We start from the raw sequence: 14,920 nt of genomic DNA, 5'->3' as shown, positions 1-14,920 counted from the left end.
TTCCTTCACTGAGCTTATATATCTGGCGGCTTTTCAGGCTATAATAATCCTATGCAGGCGGGTTGGTAAATCTCTATGGGGCAGGTAAGTATATGTGTGTATAACCTCCGCCCAGCCGGGAGGTGTAAAACAGTGGAGCTCACCGCTCTCCCGATAACCACCGCAACCAAGGCACTGGTGAAAAGCTGGTATTCCGCTTGCCAATGGCTCAGGAGAAAACCTCCGTCTGTTCCTCCATCACTGAAATCTAGCCATTAACAGTGGAAGTCCTTCTGGTTAGTAGGAGCCTGCATACGGCTCAAGCATTCCAGCGGCTCTTTCGAATGTCCCGGGAATAGCCGAGGGGGTTTTGTCAGCTGGTGGGTGGATCTAAGTCCTCGCTACAGGGTGCGTGATGGCATCATGCTGACGCGTTTCACTCGTGACCCGAGTTTCTTCAGAGCATGCGCGGACACCTGTTTTTTATCAGGATAGCATTTTTTTGGGATCTGAATTCAGTGCATTGTTTTCTTTGAGGCTGGGTTCACACATATGCAAACTGGATGTGGGTTTCCCCGCATCTAATTTGCACGACATGTGAATGTGCCCGGCTCGCAATGGAGCTGGTTCACACAGGTCCGGGCGGCATTCTAAAAGAGTCCTGTGCGTCTTTGGGTCCGGTTCAGGTGCGAATTCAGGCAAAAATTCTGACCTGATTCGAACCTAAACCGATGAACAGGAAAGCATCGGACCCTATGCTTGGAACTATGGCCGCACATATGTGAATCCGGTCTTAGTCAATACATGTAACGATCAATAAAATTATGCTGCGTTCAGATCTGTAAACCCAAAAATTTGTGCACAAAGTCAACTTTATGTGTGTACACAGATATAACGTGTAAACGTACAGTATGTGCGTGCGTACATTCATATATTTATGCATACATTTAAAGCGGAGTTCCACCCAAATTTTTTTTTTTTTTAAGCGGAACTTCGCTTTAAAGTAGTACTCCTGCCTAGTACTAACTACGTTTAAAAATATTCCCTCCCCTCTCCTGCTAAATATACTGCCTGACCTGGGTAAAAAAAGATCTGTATACTTGTCTACAACCCCAATTCCAAAAAAGTTGTGTAAAATCTACATAAGAACAGTATGCTATGATTTGCAAATCTTATAAACCCATATTTTATTCCCAATAGAAAACATATCAAATATTTAAACTGAGAAAATGTACAATTTTCTGAAAAAATAAGGTAATTTTGGAATTGATGGTAGAAAATGTGTCAAAGTTGGAACAGGGCAACAAAAAGCTGACTAAGTGGTACTAACAAGGAAGAGCTGGAAGAACATTTTGCAACTAATTAGGTTAATTGGCAACAGGGCAGTAACATGGTTTGTTATAAAAAGAGCATCTTAGAGAGTCAGATTGATGAACCTCTGTGCATCTTTATTTCTGAGAAAATCTATGAAAAGTTTCTATCAAAAAATTGTTGAATAATGTTCCTACGTAATCATCTACAGTACATATTATCAAAAGATTTTAAGAATGTCTGTGGTGTCGGTGTGGGTGATACCCGACTGTGATAGTGTCACCCCATCCTTGACAGCGCACGGATCGGCACGCCGGCATTGACCGCATCAGGGGTCAGTTTGGGGTCACTATCCCGCCTGCACTCTCCTGTCACTGGCCAGGTTTCCCCCAGCGTTAGCCTCTGCCACTACTCTCTCCACCCTCCCAGCTAGTGACATGTGGCCATTCCTCCATGTTATCAACTCCGCCACTGGGACCGGATACAGCACGCCCTTTCGGGACCTCGTCCTGTCCTGTGAGTACCGATCCCCTCATATTACCCATTGAGAACTGTCTGGGACTAACAGACGACACATGATACCGGCGTACTTACCCAGAGTATACCGGCGTACTAACCAGTAAGTCACTGGGACTATACTAGTGTACTTATTCTGGAGTACTTAACAGATAGGACTATACTGGAGTATTTACTGATCCATGATTAGGACTATGCTAAGGTACTTACCCATCAGAACAAAGGCGTAACTAAAACCTTCAGGGCCCCGGTGCAAGAAACCATAAAGGGCCCCCTGACCCCCCCCTTTCATCCGTGCCCCCGGGCTTCCCGTTCTGGGAGGGCGGCCATGGAAGTCCTCCCAGAACCCTGCCTCCCACATGCCTCCTGGGGTGGGCATCCAGCGCACTCTGACAGCTGATCACAGTAAAGGGCCAGTCGCAGCTGATCACATGTAAACAGACTTGACGATTATCGACAGCATTTCCTCCCACGCTATGTCTGTTTGAGGAAAGGAGAGCAGTTAACTGGCAAGCATGTCAGTAAGTTATTTACACTGATAATCAGGGCACTGATTACCAGTGCCCTGATTATTAGTGCAGCTCCATCAGTGCTCATCAATGCCGCCTATCAGTGCCTCCTATCAGTGCTCATCAATGTCGCCTATCACTGCTCATTAATGCCTCCTATCAGTACTGTCTATCAGTGCCTCCTCAGCAGGACTCTGAGCGGAGAGCATCTTTTTCATACAGCTCAGAGCCTGCACTGACCGTTTCCCCTCCCTCCTCCCATGCATGAATAGGAGAGGAGAGAGCCGATCTGCTCCTCATCCTCCCACCTCTCTCCTGTGTACACTGCGGCCTAGCAGCTGAATGTTTAAACTTCACACTTCATATGCAGTGTAGTAAATAATACCGCAAATATCCACCAGGGCACACAGAAATAAACACCAGGTATTCCCATCAGAAAATACTAGAAAAATAAACCATACTAGCCATAGGGGGCTATTTTTGGTGCTTGATGGGTCCGCTATAGACTGGGCAGCAGGGTTTATCATCCGCTCCTGGCCCAAATCCTAACACCACCCAAATTTGCTATTTCAGATTTGCGTAGTCAAATCACATACTGGCTTCTTGCATCTATTAGGGACTCAGTTTTGGGTCCTCTCACTGGAAATTAGCAGTTCCACCTAACTTCCTCAGCTATAGCGAAGTCAGGTGGTGATGTCACATTTTCCTGTTTGAGTATTTCTAATGTGTAGTATCAGCTAGAGAAATTAGCTGTAGGATTGTGCCTTTTCCACTGTGGCCATGCAGGAGGGTTTAGGACAGTGGTTCTCAACTCCTGTCCTCAGGACCCACTAACAGGCCAGATTTTAAGTATTACCTTGGGGAGATGCAGACTAGAATACTGCAATCACTGAGCAGCAAATGATTTCAGCTATGATGTATTTCAGTTATCTTGCAAACCTGGCCTGTTAGTGGGCCCTGAGAACAGGAGTTGAGAAGCACTGGTTAAGCCCCGGTTCACGCAGGGGCGGCACGACTTGCAGGTCGCCTCAGCGAGGCGACCAGCAAACGACTTCCGAGGCGACTTGCAAAACGACTTCTGCATAGAAGTCTATGCAAGTCGCCCCCAAAGTAGTACAGGAACCTTTTTCTAAGTCGGAGCGACTTGCGTCGCTCCTATTAGAACGGTTCCGTAGCACAGAACGGGAGGCGACTTGTCAGGCGACTAGGTCGCCTGACAAGTCGCCCCTGTGTGAACCGGCCCTTAGGATAATCTCACTGCAACTCGGAAATATGGAGCTAGCAGATGACTGAACCACCAGGCTCAATCAAAACCAAAATATTTGTGTTGGTTGGAGTTGATGTAAACCTTTTTTTTTTTTTGCATTGGATTAATGCACAACAGTTTTTGATCATTTGAGGGACACAGGTTGAGGAGGCAGGTAGTAAGTCAACAAAATTCTAATGAAAAGTAGGGAATTCCCTTCTAATAGTGGACAAGTAGTAACAGGTAAAAGAACTAAGCTAAATTCACCTAGGAAATTGTAAGCTCCTTGAAGGCAGGGACTGATGTGAATATATAATACAGTACATACAGTATATTTAAAGCACTATGCAAAATGACAGAGCTAAATAAGTACATGAAATAAAAGAAAAATATAAATAAAAATATTCCAATTTCTATCCCAAATCTAGGGATCTAGTCCTGAGCTGGCCAGCTGGTACAACTTACGAAAGAAAACCCACAATTCTGGCCTTATTAGTCCTCCTAATGACTCTGGTCTGTGGCTTGTGCTACGAAGAGTAATTTTACCAAATGTTACAAAGGGGGTGTATGCTGAAGATGGAGCGTGTAGGCGGAGCCACAGTGCCCTTATAAGTTTGTTTCTGTCTGAGTGCGAAATCATTAACCACACTAAAGCATTCCAGGCAATTAGTCTAGGGGATATTGTGAAAGTAAAAGCAGTCTCTTTAAACTAATACAATAAATATTTTGCCATTTTTTTCTTATTATTTTACTCTAATGCTTTGTTCATTGATTCATGACACCCCTAGATTGCAAGCATTGTGAAACCATCTGTATTTCCCAGATGGCTCTGTGCAATGCAATTAGATTAAAGAGAGCGATGCCATAAATATTTATTTCTCCAGTCGTCTTCCTTCCAAGACAGCCCATGAGACGTAGGGCTCCTCCCTCCGGGACAGGAAATACGTTAACTCACACCACTTAAGAGGCAGTTCTCTAAGCCTCCCCTTCAGGATTAGTGTTTCCTCCGGATGGGGGTTAACATGTTTCCTAGAACCAATGTGGATTCCTGAGTCTCATGAGCTGTGCTCTGGGTACTCAGTGGGCAGTCTGCTGTATTTTGTGTTACCTTCTCCTGCCTTGTGGGTAGAGGGTGGCCTGCTGTTCCCTTGTCCTCAGTGCTTGGAGAAGGTCAGGACCGCTGTTGATGTCCCGCGTTGCCTCCGCCGTTTTGATCCCCGGCCCACCTGCCAGTGTCTTGCAGCCCAGGACAGATGGTGCCCCCGCCTGCAGCTCGCGTCAGGGACGTATAGGGTTGCGCTGGTTTCCGGGCTTGTTTGAGACTTGAGGTGGGGCTGAGCCAGTCATCTTTGTTCCAAACTAAACAAAAAAAGCACAGAAGCTGATCTGGTCTTAGATGGTCAGTTTTCATCCTTTGGCTGGCCATTCAGAGGTACAGGACACTGCAGACATACAGCATGACTGTGTTGGGTAATTGATTTAGGCACCACGCCCCATATACACACATGCCATGCCATATATTGTATACAATACCATATACCAGTTATATTCAGGTATTTACACTGGTTGCATCTTTTTTTTAATTCTTTATTTAGAAATTGCGATGAGCGCATACAAAACCACATCTGATGACACTAGGCCAAACATGAGTCATAAGTGTACAAAGCAGTTGCATTTGAAAAGGAGATGAGTTTTACAAGGATATCCATTTACAGTAACAATGAATATATGCAATCCTTTGAGGGTCCATAAAATATAGACACAGTATCCCGTTCCTAATAGTTGGTCCACCATGTTTCGGTCAGTACATTCAACAATCAGAGGGCATGAAAACTACCTTGTATGCCCTGAAAGAATACAGCACAGTTAACCAGCTCAGCTCAATGCAGTATTTTTCAAAACAATATTGCAACGTGTATATAGACATATTTCAAGAGATTCCATAACCTGTACCCCCCAATTAGAGGGGTTGAGGGTTATGGATGTAAAGGAACAACAAAGGGGGAGATAAAAAAAAAAACACTGGTTTTATTTAAAAAATAAATGTAATAATGTATTAATGAATACAAAGCTGCATTAGTTTATGTCTTTATACAGTATTTGTTTGGAGATGAGCTGTGACAATGATCACAAATGTATCATGGGGAACGTGATTCTGGTCATGAAACTTTTGTCATTAAGTGTACCTAAAGTCATGGAGCTTAGTCATTATTAAAACAATTTATAGTCTTGATGCCAAAATGCAATGTTCCGAATGTGTCTTCAGTTATTCTGCTCTCTGCATCAAATTTTTTTGTGCACTGGGATTTAGACAAAGGCTGTTGATCCTTACCGGTACAATGGATCCTGAAGTGGTGGCCGCATCCCAGTGGTGGGATCCAAATGTAATGTTGGGGCTGACAGCCCCCTTTTGCAGCCCCGGTCATGTGGGCTGTCAGGAGGCAATCTGCCGGTGTAGGGCCCTGAAGGATCTATCAGTCCTGTGGCTTGCCATCTGAAAATGAAGTGCTGAAAATTTTTAAAGTTAAAAGAAAATAGAATCAACGTGAATGTGAGCTCTCTTTTTCACATTTGAAATTGTAAGGTTGATGGTTATAAATCCAAAACCGCTCTGTGCAGGTTCACAACTGTATGGTGCATTACCGCATGAGCATTAAAGCAGCCCATTCACCTTGAGTGGGCTGGCAGCACATCTATATGCACATAACTCTTTCTAACACAACACACCACAATGCTTGGCCCCCTAAGTTCGCTAAGTTGATCACCACTGACTCATTGCATCTGATTCACTAAATTGCAAATTCCAAAAGTATTCACATTATGAGCTCATTTACACCAGCTGCTGAATTGCAACGCAGTGGCTGGTATGCGGTGTGCTGAGAGCAGCACAGTGATGATGTGCTGAGATCATTGCATCACACTTTTTCCTTTTTTTTTTTTTTTTTTTTTAAACTTTATTGAAATGTCACACAGACATCTCATAAAGTTCAATTGCCAGCTGTGCGGTGTGAGGCAGTTTATTGCCCTGCGCTGAAAAAACTTTAAGCGCACCGTGCCTGCCCAAAACCACAGTGCAGTGGTATGAACTGGCACATGGGCATCAAGGTATTTTGCCTTGTCCATGCAGTAGGACTGCATTGGAATAGCCACCCAAAGCAGTCCTACCGCAAGTTGGGTCAACTTAGCCTTAAAATAAATAGAACGCTGGACTTTGTTCACATATTCACATCTGATTCAAGAAAGATTCCATGTGTGCAAAATGATGCAAAGTTGTGTACATATCTCTACTGAGATTAATAGTGTGCAAATATTTTTTCATTCAAACTGGGCTGTGCTCACACACTTTCAGGTATTGAAATGCCAGAAAGTTTACTAAGTCATTTGACAACAGGGAACGTCTTCAGAAGGGTGATTAATGGCTTTTGATGCAGCTAGACTACACAGTTCTCTGACACCTTTGCAAGGGCATCCTACATTGCCTACCAAATAAAACTAAATAATGTAAAGCTGAATAAAAGTTAGAACACTGATGACTGAAAAAAAAAAATGTGTGCGTGTGTGTGTATATATATATATATATATATATATATATATATATATATATATATATATATATATATATATATATATATATATATATATATATATATATATAAATACACACTGAGCAAAATTATAAACGCAACACTTTTTTTGTGTTTGCCTCTATAATGAGCTGAACTTAAAGATCTACGACTTTTTACACAAAAGGCCTATTTCTCTCAAATATTGTTCACAAATCTGTGTTGGTGAGCACTTCTCCTTTGCCGAGATAATCCGCCCACCATCTTGGGTATTTATAGCGTCTAACGTCCAGCATTTCAATTCCCATGTCTCCACTGCAGAGACACTTTGATTTTTGTTCACTCAGGCAATCACCCTACACCAGTAAGTTTTTGTTGTAGAATTTTTTGTTCACATATTATTTTATTTATTTATTTATTTTTCCCCTCTTTGCATTTATTATTGGGCACTTGTTCACTCCTGTTTTTTACATTGCCGATTTTACTAATATACACCCATTTCAGGGGTTATCACCCCTGATATCTTATATTTATGCAGTGGGACATTTTTTCATCTGGGATTTACTCACTTGGGGCAGGACACGTTTTCAGATACAAGCACTTTGTCACATTTACTCATTACACTTTTTATATGTGTACATTTATACTTTCAGATTCAGTGTGGATCGGGTGTGTCCTCCCACCTTCCCCTCACATTATCACTTAATGCTTATCTGGTTCGTTGCATCACTGCACCCTTGCTTTGGGTGGGGGACCCCGCCTCAGCCCCCAAGCCAGCGTGCGTTCCATCTAGCAGAGGGGACGTAGTGCCGTGCGTCTGCGCCCCTATGCGTTTCGTCACCAGGACATCATCAGGAGGTGTGGCCTTCTAGTCTTCCTCTATATGTAGTTTAATCTCAGCTTTTTTAGTGTGTGGTTGATTGGGTATTTTACTGGACTTTTGATTCAAAGATTTTGTCCTATGTGCCCTGTTTTCTCCATGTATGTGAACATCAAGTATAACTTCAATCAGATAATTAACATCTTCCTCATCAGTGGACACATTCACAACGGCGTTCTTCAACCTTCTTGGCTCCGTCCCATGTTCTCTATCCACCCTGCACGCCATTCCTTTGCTCCCAGGTTCAGGCTGGCAGTATTTCCTCTTCCTAAACCTATAAAAGGCTCCCATCTCGCTTGTCAGCAGTTAAATATCTCGCTTTTAGCAGCAGAAACAGGGATGTCTTGATTTCACAAGTAAAGCCCATTTCAAGTAGTTTTTTTTTGTATGCTTACCTTTTTTCAGATGTCTTGTGGTCGTCATGTATTCCACTTCACCTCATATGTGGAGCTGGGCGGTCCTCAATGATGCAGATAGCATCAAGATGTCAGTGCCTTTCTCTGCATCATTGTACTATAAGCGCAGTGCTCAATTGTACAAATGTCTAGGATACTTTTATTTTTATTTTTAAAAAATGTAAAACTAGAGAAGGATTTAAACATCCACTTTAGAACATAAAACAAATTGATGCATTTACCACATTTTTTTCACTATTTTTTTTTTTTTTTTTGTGCAAGCAGAATAAATGCACAAAAATGGCTTGATGTCACAAGAGTCCTTAAAGTTTAAATAATGAGGTTCAATTCACAAAAGGTAGCATGTGAAAGCAGGTCAAAAGACATGCAAACCACAGTCACTCTTTAAGGAATAAGGCTAATTGAGTCCTACAAACAGTGAAATTCTTTCAGCACAGCTAAAATAGCTGAATATGTGAAAAGGAGACAAGATCTCCCTCTGCTGACAGAACACACAATATAACTATGAAACATTTTTATATTTACCTAACTGAAAAAGAAAAAAAATAGTAATGAGAAACAAATGTGCAAACTTAGATGGATATTTGCCTCTTCTTGCCAAATTTTTCATAGGAATGTAAATTACCAGTATGGGAGTGAAGTTGAACCTGGAAGCATTGGAATCTAGCTGTTGGTGTTGTAGGTTTTGGGGTTTTCTAGAACCTTAAAATTCATAACAAGCCTTCATATGGGTTAGCACGCTGGCTTCCATGGCAAAGCTTCTACAGCTGGGTTGATTTGACACCTAAGCTACAATGAGATGAGCAAGTTACAGTTGCTGTACCTCAAGAACAATATTTATCTGAAATAGCGGAAAACCACTTTTTTTTTTTTCTTACATTCATTTTAAAAAGAAATTAGAATTCTGAGAAAGAAGAAAAAAAAAAAAAACAAAGCAATAAAAAACATGCGTTACTTTGATCTTTTCTGCAATGAACAACAACAAAAAAAAGCTTTTGTTGCTGGGTGTGAGAGAGGTGTGTTGAGGCAGAGTTTGCACGAACAGTGTTCAGAGAAATGAGTCAGAGCACACAGTGTGCGGAAGAGGAGGAAGCGCTTGTGGCTGAGGCTACGTGGTTTCCTCACTTCTGCTGAAAACCGCCACGCTCATGTCTAGAAGAGCTGCGTGTGTGGGAAGGGTCTAGCAGCTGGAGTGTGGGAATGATAAGTGTGAGATTGAGTTGACGTGAAATGTCTTGACAGTCGTTTCTGATAAAGGGTCAATGCTGCACAAGCTGTGAATTTCTTTTCTTCTTTTTTCTTGAAGGAATCAGCTTAAATTGGGTAAACATTGTTTTTCATTTCACTTTCGTTAAAGTGTAATGCCCCCTTTGAGCAGACTCTCACGAATAAAGGAAATAGAAACCTACATTTCTCCAATTATTTCTTTACTTTTCCCATTTGACATGTATCCAAAAAATGCTTGTTGTCTGCCAAATGTTTGTCTTTGGTTATGCTAAAACCTGGTACACACAATGAGATTATCGGACGAATAATCGTCCAGTTTTTTTTGCATACTAGTCTCATACCGAAAATAAAGAGGTTGCTCAACTTATGAAAATTCTTGTACGACCGAATACAACTTGGGAAGTAATGTAATGTGCTAAATAGTTTTGTAGTGTATTCTTTCATTTCTGACCATGCAAGGTCTTGCTCTTACAGTTTTTTTTTTATTCGGACATACTAATTAAGCGAAAGTCAGACGTTGTGTTCACTTACGATAAAAATTTTCTAGCCTGCACCTTTTGATGTTGTCATCTGAAAAGTTGGAAATGGCTGTCGAAAGCACTATAATAACAATTAGATAATTGGCCGATCATTCGTCTTACTAAAATGTTCTTCCGATCTTCTTCTTGCGTGTACAGGCCTTTAGTTAAAGCCCAACACAATGAAACCTTTTCATTTAGTTTTGGATAGAATTAAGATGGGTTTAAACCTCTGTCAAGAGCTGTCTGTGTCTGAAATTATTTTTTAAGAGATGGAGGTGGGAGGTGTTGGATCTACATGTAGATTGATATCACAGTCAAGAGATAAACTGTATTAAAGTATACTTTAATGTGTTTTGGTGGGAGCTCAGAGACGTGAAGTGGTGCTTATGGTGAACTCCCAAGAGGCAGAGATTAAAAAAAAAAATTGGCTTTGCAATCAGCTGCTGGAGTCTGCTCTAAATACTGAGAATTTAATGTTAAATTGCCAGCAATTTTAATCCCTGATTGAAGGGGGTCAACTAGAACCCACAACATGTGTTTATTTGCCCTTTTTATTTTTTATGACTGCATAAACTGTTCATGGACTCTCAACATTTACTTTGGCGCTATACCACAAAGTTCTTTTTTTTTTCTCTCTGATTTTAAATCCTAAAGATACAAAAACTGATTATTTAAATATGCCCACCCAATGCTCAAACACACCCTCGTGTTAATGATACTATTCATGAAGCAGATGGGTTGATGGGCATCTTAAATGCATTTAAGAGGGCTCATTGCACATGCGTTGCAGTTCTTGTAGTAATAGACATGCATGGGTGTGAATGGGCTCTTATAGTTTAGCCTTTATAGCAAATTTGTCCCGTCCCCCCCCCCCCAAAAAAAATAAAAACTACTCAAAATAGCCTGCAACAGATGTTGATTAACATGTCTTAACTTAATTTGGAAGTGCTGAATAAGAAGACTTTAGGAGGTCATAGCTCTGCAAGAGGCTGCTTTTTGGCCACTGTGTTTTTGTAGCTGCAGACTGGCTTTAAAAAACGGACTAAGAGCCCTTTCACACCGGGCCGCCCATAACGTCGGCGGTAAAATGCCGCTATTTTTAGCGGCGTTTTACCGTCGGATTAGCGGTGAATTTCGGCCGGTAGCGGTGCGCTTTTACCCCCCGCTAGCGGCCGAGAAAGGGTTAAAACCGCCCGCAATGCACCGCAATAGCGGCGTTTTGCCGGCGGTATCCCAGCGCTGCCCCATTGATTTCAATGGGGAGCAGCGGTGGAGGAGCGGTAAACACACCGCTCCTTCACTGCTCGAAAGAAGCTGCTGGCAGGACTTTTTTTCCGTCCTGCCAGCGCAGCGCTCCGGTGTGAAAGCCCTTACGCTTTCACACTGGAGACAATGCTGCAGCTGTTTGAGGACGGATTGCAGGCGCTATTTTTAACGCTATAGCGCCTGCAAACGCCCTCGGTGTGAAAGGGGTCTAAATGTGAACCAGCCACATAATGAGATTTCTACTCAAAAGGTCTGTTTTCCTTACGGTATGTGTAGATAGACACTAAAAATGTCCCCTAAAAGAACAAAACGCACACAAATCATGAGTTTTTTTTGGGCAAATTATGTAAAAGTACCACCCACACCTTGGGTCCTCATTTAAGGCTAATATAGGCACACTAAGGCTCCATTCACACTTGTATGACTCCAAAGAGTGCACTATGGGTGCGACTTGGATACGACTTTGGCTTTGACCAGTGATAATGGACAACTGTTGCATTGTATAACATTCAGGTACGACTTTCATGCAGCTTTTGAGGGTTAACATTGAAGTCTATGGCCCTCAAGTTGCATGTCGGACCAAAGTAGTGCATGAACAACTTTTGAAGTCGCTACAACTTTTAAGACGCACATATATGATTGGTTATCACTGGAAAACATGGGGAACGACTTGTCATGCGACGTTTGATGTCCAATGTTGCATGACAAGTCACACAAGTGTGAATGGACCCGAACAGAACAGTGGTTAGTAAAGGTGAATTGGCCTGTAAGTTGGGGATGTCTGGATCTTCATAAAGCCAAATCAGGATCAGAGTAGATCACAAAGGTTGCAGGTAGGCACATTACTTTTTGGCAGGATTTTGAACAAGTTTCAAAGTGGCCTTGTTCCTGCAAAATTGCAAAATTAGACATGGGATGCTTACCTTCCCTGCTGCACATGCAACTAGAACATCGCTAGAAATCTTTATGTAAAGTCTCCAGGGGAACAGACGCTTCTGGGAGTGTCAATCTCTTGGGTCGTCCTCATCTCTCACTGGTTCCTCCTGTTGACCTCCGATTTATAGTGGGTGGAGGCCACGAGGAGGAGAAAGTGAGAGGTGTTTTTTTTAATGTAGATTAAAAAAAAAAAAAAACATACTCAAGGCACTACTCACCCACTTAATTCTCCAGCTCTGACTTCTGAGTCCTTCTCAGTCATCCAGTGCTGGTATTCTTAAGTTGAATGACACCCAGCATCATTCAACCCACTTTCTGTAAACCCGTACTTTTAATGCTTGGGCCCATATACAGTAATGCTGCATAGACCGATGTAATCACCATTGCGTCTACCAGTGAGGACTGCCAGTGCAGGAGAAAGAGGATGGACCCTGCTCTGGAAGGAATTTCTTTCCCCAGCTGGAGCAAATTGAACCGTGCTGTATAGGTTTTATTGTCTTCCTCTGGTTCAGCGGTGGTTATATGATTCAGTATATGGAGGTGTTTTCTGTTGGTTGGACTAGATTTACTTTTTTCAACTTGCCTCCCTATGTAGCTAGGCTTACTGCACATTTTTGTATACTGCAAAAACTCTTAAAAAGTGAAACAAGGAAAATAAAAAGGGCACATTGTGGAGTGAATACGGACCATAGCCCACAATAAAGATAATCCAGGAACTGCACACTTTTTTACATCTTTACATTTTTTTTCAGATTGAGTTGAGTTTATTTCATATAATTTAACAGTTGGGTTTGGATTTAAGCAAAACATAAGGAAGATCAAGAGAAAGCTAAACCCTGAACAATATTATAGAAAGAAAAGAACAGTTTCAAACACACTACAATATCAGTAAGCAACCTCTGCTTGTAAAAAGAAACCTTCTCTGGTCTTTGTAGGTAGACATCCAAACGTTACGCCATAGTTATTGCAATATCGGCAAGTTTTTTTTCTACTCCTTTGCAGGTGGCTTTGCACTCTTCCTTAGTAAGAAACTTGTTTTAATTTCCTCTACAACCTCCAAAGATGAATGGTTCACAATTATTTGTATCTCTGTTATAGTGATGATAAAACTCCTTACATGCGCCTTTCATTGGATGTGGGTTACAGATTCCACCTTTAGCTGCAGAGGTGAGCTGAAACATCAAGAGACTGGTGACAATCAATGCAAGGACCAATGTGGTTTTCATGTTGTAGTCTTGTGTCTTGGTCACCACAATGGAGAGTTGGTGTTGCTCTGTAGTCTGTGTCTACATCTTTAAATTATTTTCCTTTTTTTTGCCACTAAACGTTTAGTGAGGTTATTACACATTCATGACATACTTTCTGTTTGCATCTCTTGAAAATTGTTATGCTCAGAAATTTTGCCCTACATATGTAAGTTCTTTAACACCTGTGACGAACGTGTGATAAGTGAAAGGAAATTTTTTAGCTGATTTTTGATAACCACCTGTTTAAAATCCAAGTGGATAATGATCAGCTTATTTGCATATATTTCCAAAGTACCGCTGCACCTGCAATGTTTTCATAATTTTGATTATTAGAGGAGAGGAGGTAGATGCTGCTCTTGTTTGTTTCCCTGACGATCTTTTAGTATTTAGGAAGTCACTTGTTAAGAGGTCTAGGATAATGTGTGGCTTGACTTGGTTAATGTTTGCCTGTTTTCATGGAACTGTAAGCAGTTATGGCCCCTTTACACCTATCTCTTTCATTGTGTGGCAATGAATGCATTAGGATGTGCTTCAATGCGATGCATATCAGTGGGCCCAGCACATGTTGGTACAATATGCAACACACCTCTGATGCACATGCATTGCAGTGCACTATAATGCACACTAAAGTACTGCTTTATTTTGTGGTGCACCTTATTTATAAAAATGCTGCATGTTCGTTTTTTGATCATTCTGGTGCATTGACAGCACATTCATTTGAATGGTTGCTTTAATGCACACCATAATTCATGTTAATGCAACACACCATAACATGAAGGTGTAAATGGACACCTAAGTAAATTTGACTGAACTGAAGTGGTATTTTTTTTATTAACACTATAATATAAAAATATGTGCATACATTTTATATCTGTTTTTCTTTGGCTTTTAAGTGTTCATTTTGGCTTATGTCGTGTTCTTTGTCCTTTAAGGTTTTCCCTTGGCGATGCTCGACGTCCTTTGTACGAGACGGCCGTTCTGGTAGAAGATATTGTTCACACTCAGCTCATCAACCTGGTAAAATCAAAATCTCATTACAGTGCTAAAGTTAGATGTTTCACACAGCCCAAGAATTACAACTGTGTTTTTCTGAAATAGTAGTAATTTACAAGACCATGGAATAAAGTAATTGCTTTACCCACCCTATCTATAATGTTTCTATATCTGAAAAAGATATGTTTTCAAAGATTAACCTCCACTTTCCCGTGTTTAAACCCTGACCGGTGGCCCTTTATATAGGTGGTCTGTCACCTGATAGCTGGGTCTGTTGTATTAACAACACAGATGTATGTATGCATGTATG

General features: G+C 41.4%; 1 protein-coding gene across 3 annotated transcripts in view; it reads left to right on the top strand.

Moving 5' to 3' along the window:
• Positions 1–14,920, top strand: part of SUPT3H (SPT3 homolog, SAGA and STAGA complex component) — a 727,450-nt gene that overhangs the window by 340,219 nt on the left and 372,311 nt on the right. For all 3 annotated transcript variants that reach the window (XM_073625237.1, XM_073625238.1, XM_073625239.1), the window contains one exon: positions 14,550–14,634. In XM_073625237.1, the coding sequence (XP_073481338.1) occupies positions 14,550–14,634 (85 nt within the window). The remainder of the gene's footprint in view (positions 1–14,549; positions 14,635–14,920) is intronic.

The sequence above is a fragment of the Aquarana catesbeiana genome, linkage group LG04 (genome assembly GCF_042186555.1).
Source record: "Aquarana catesbeiana isolate 2022-GZ linkage group LG04, ASM4218655v1, whole genome shotgun sequence".
In the NCBI taxonomy this organism is placed as follows: domain Eukaryota; kingdom Metazoa; phylum Chordata; class Amphibia; order Anura; family Ranidae; genus Aquarana; species Aquarana catesbeiana.
The sequence above is the reverse complement of the archived record's forward strand: the minus strand, read 5'-3'. Positions and strand labels throughout refer to the sequence as shown.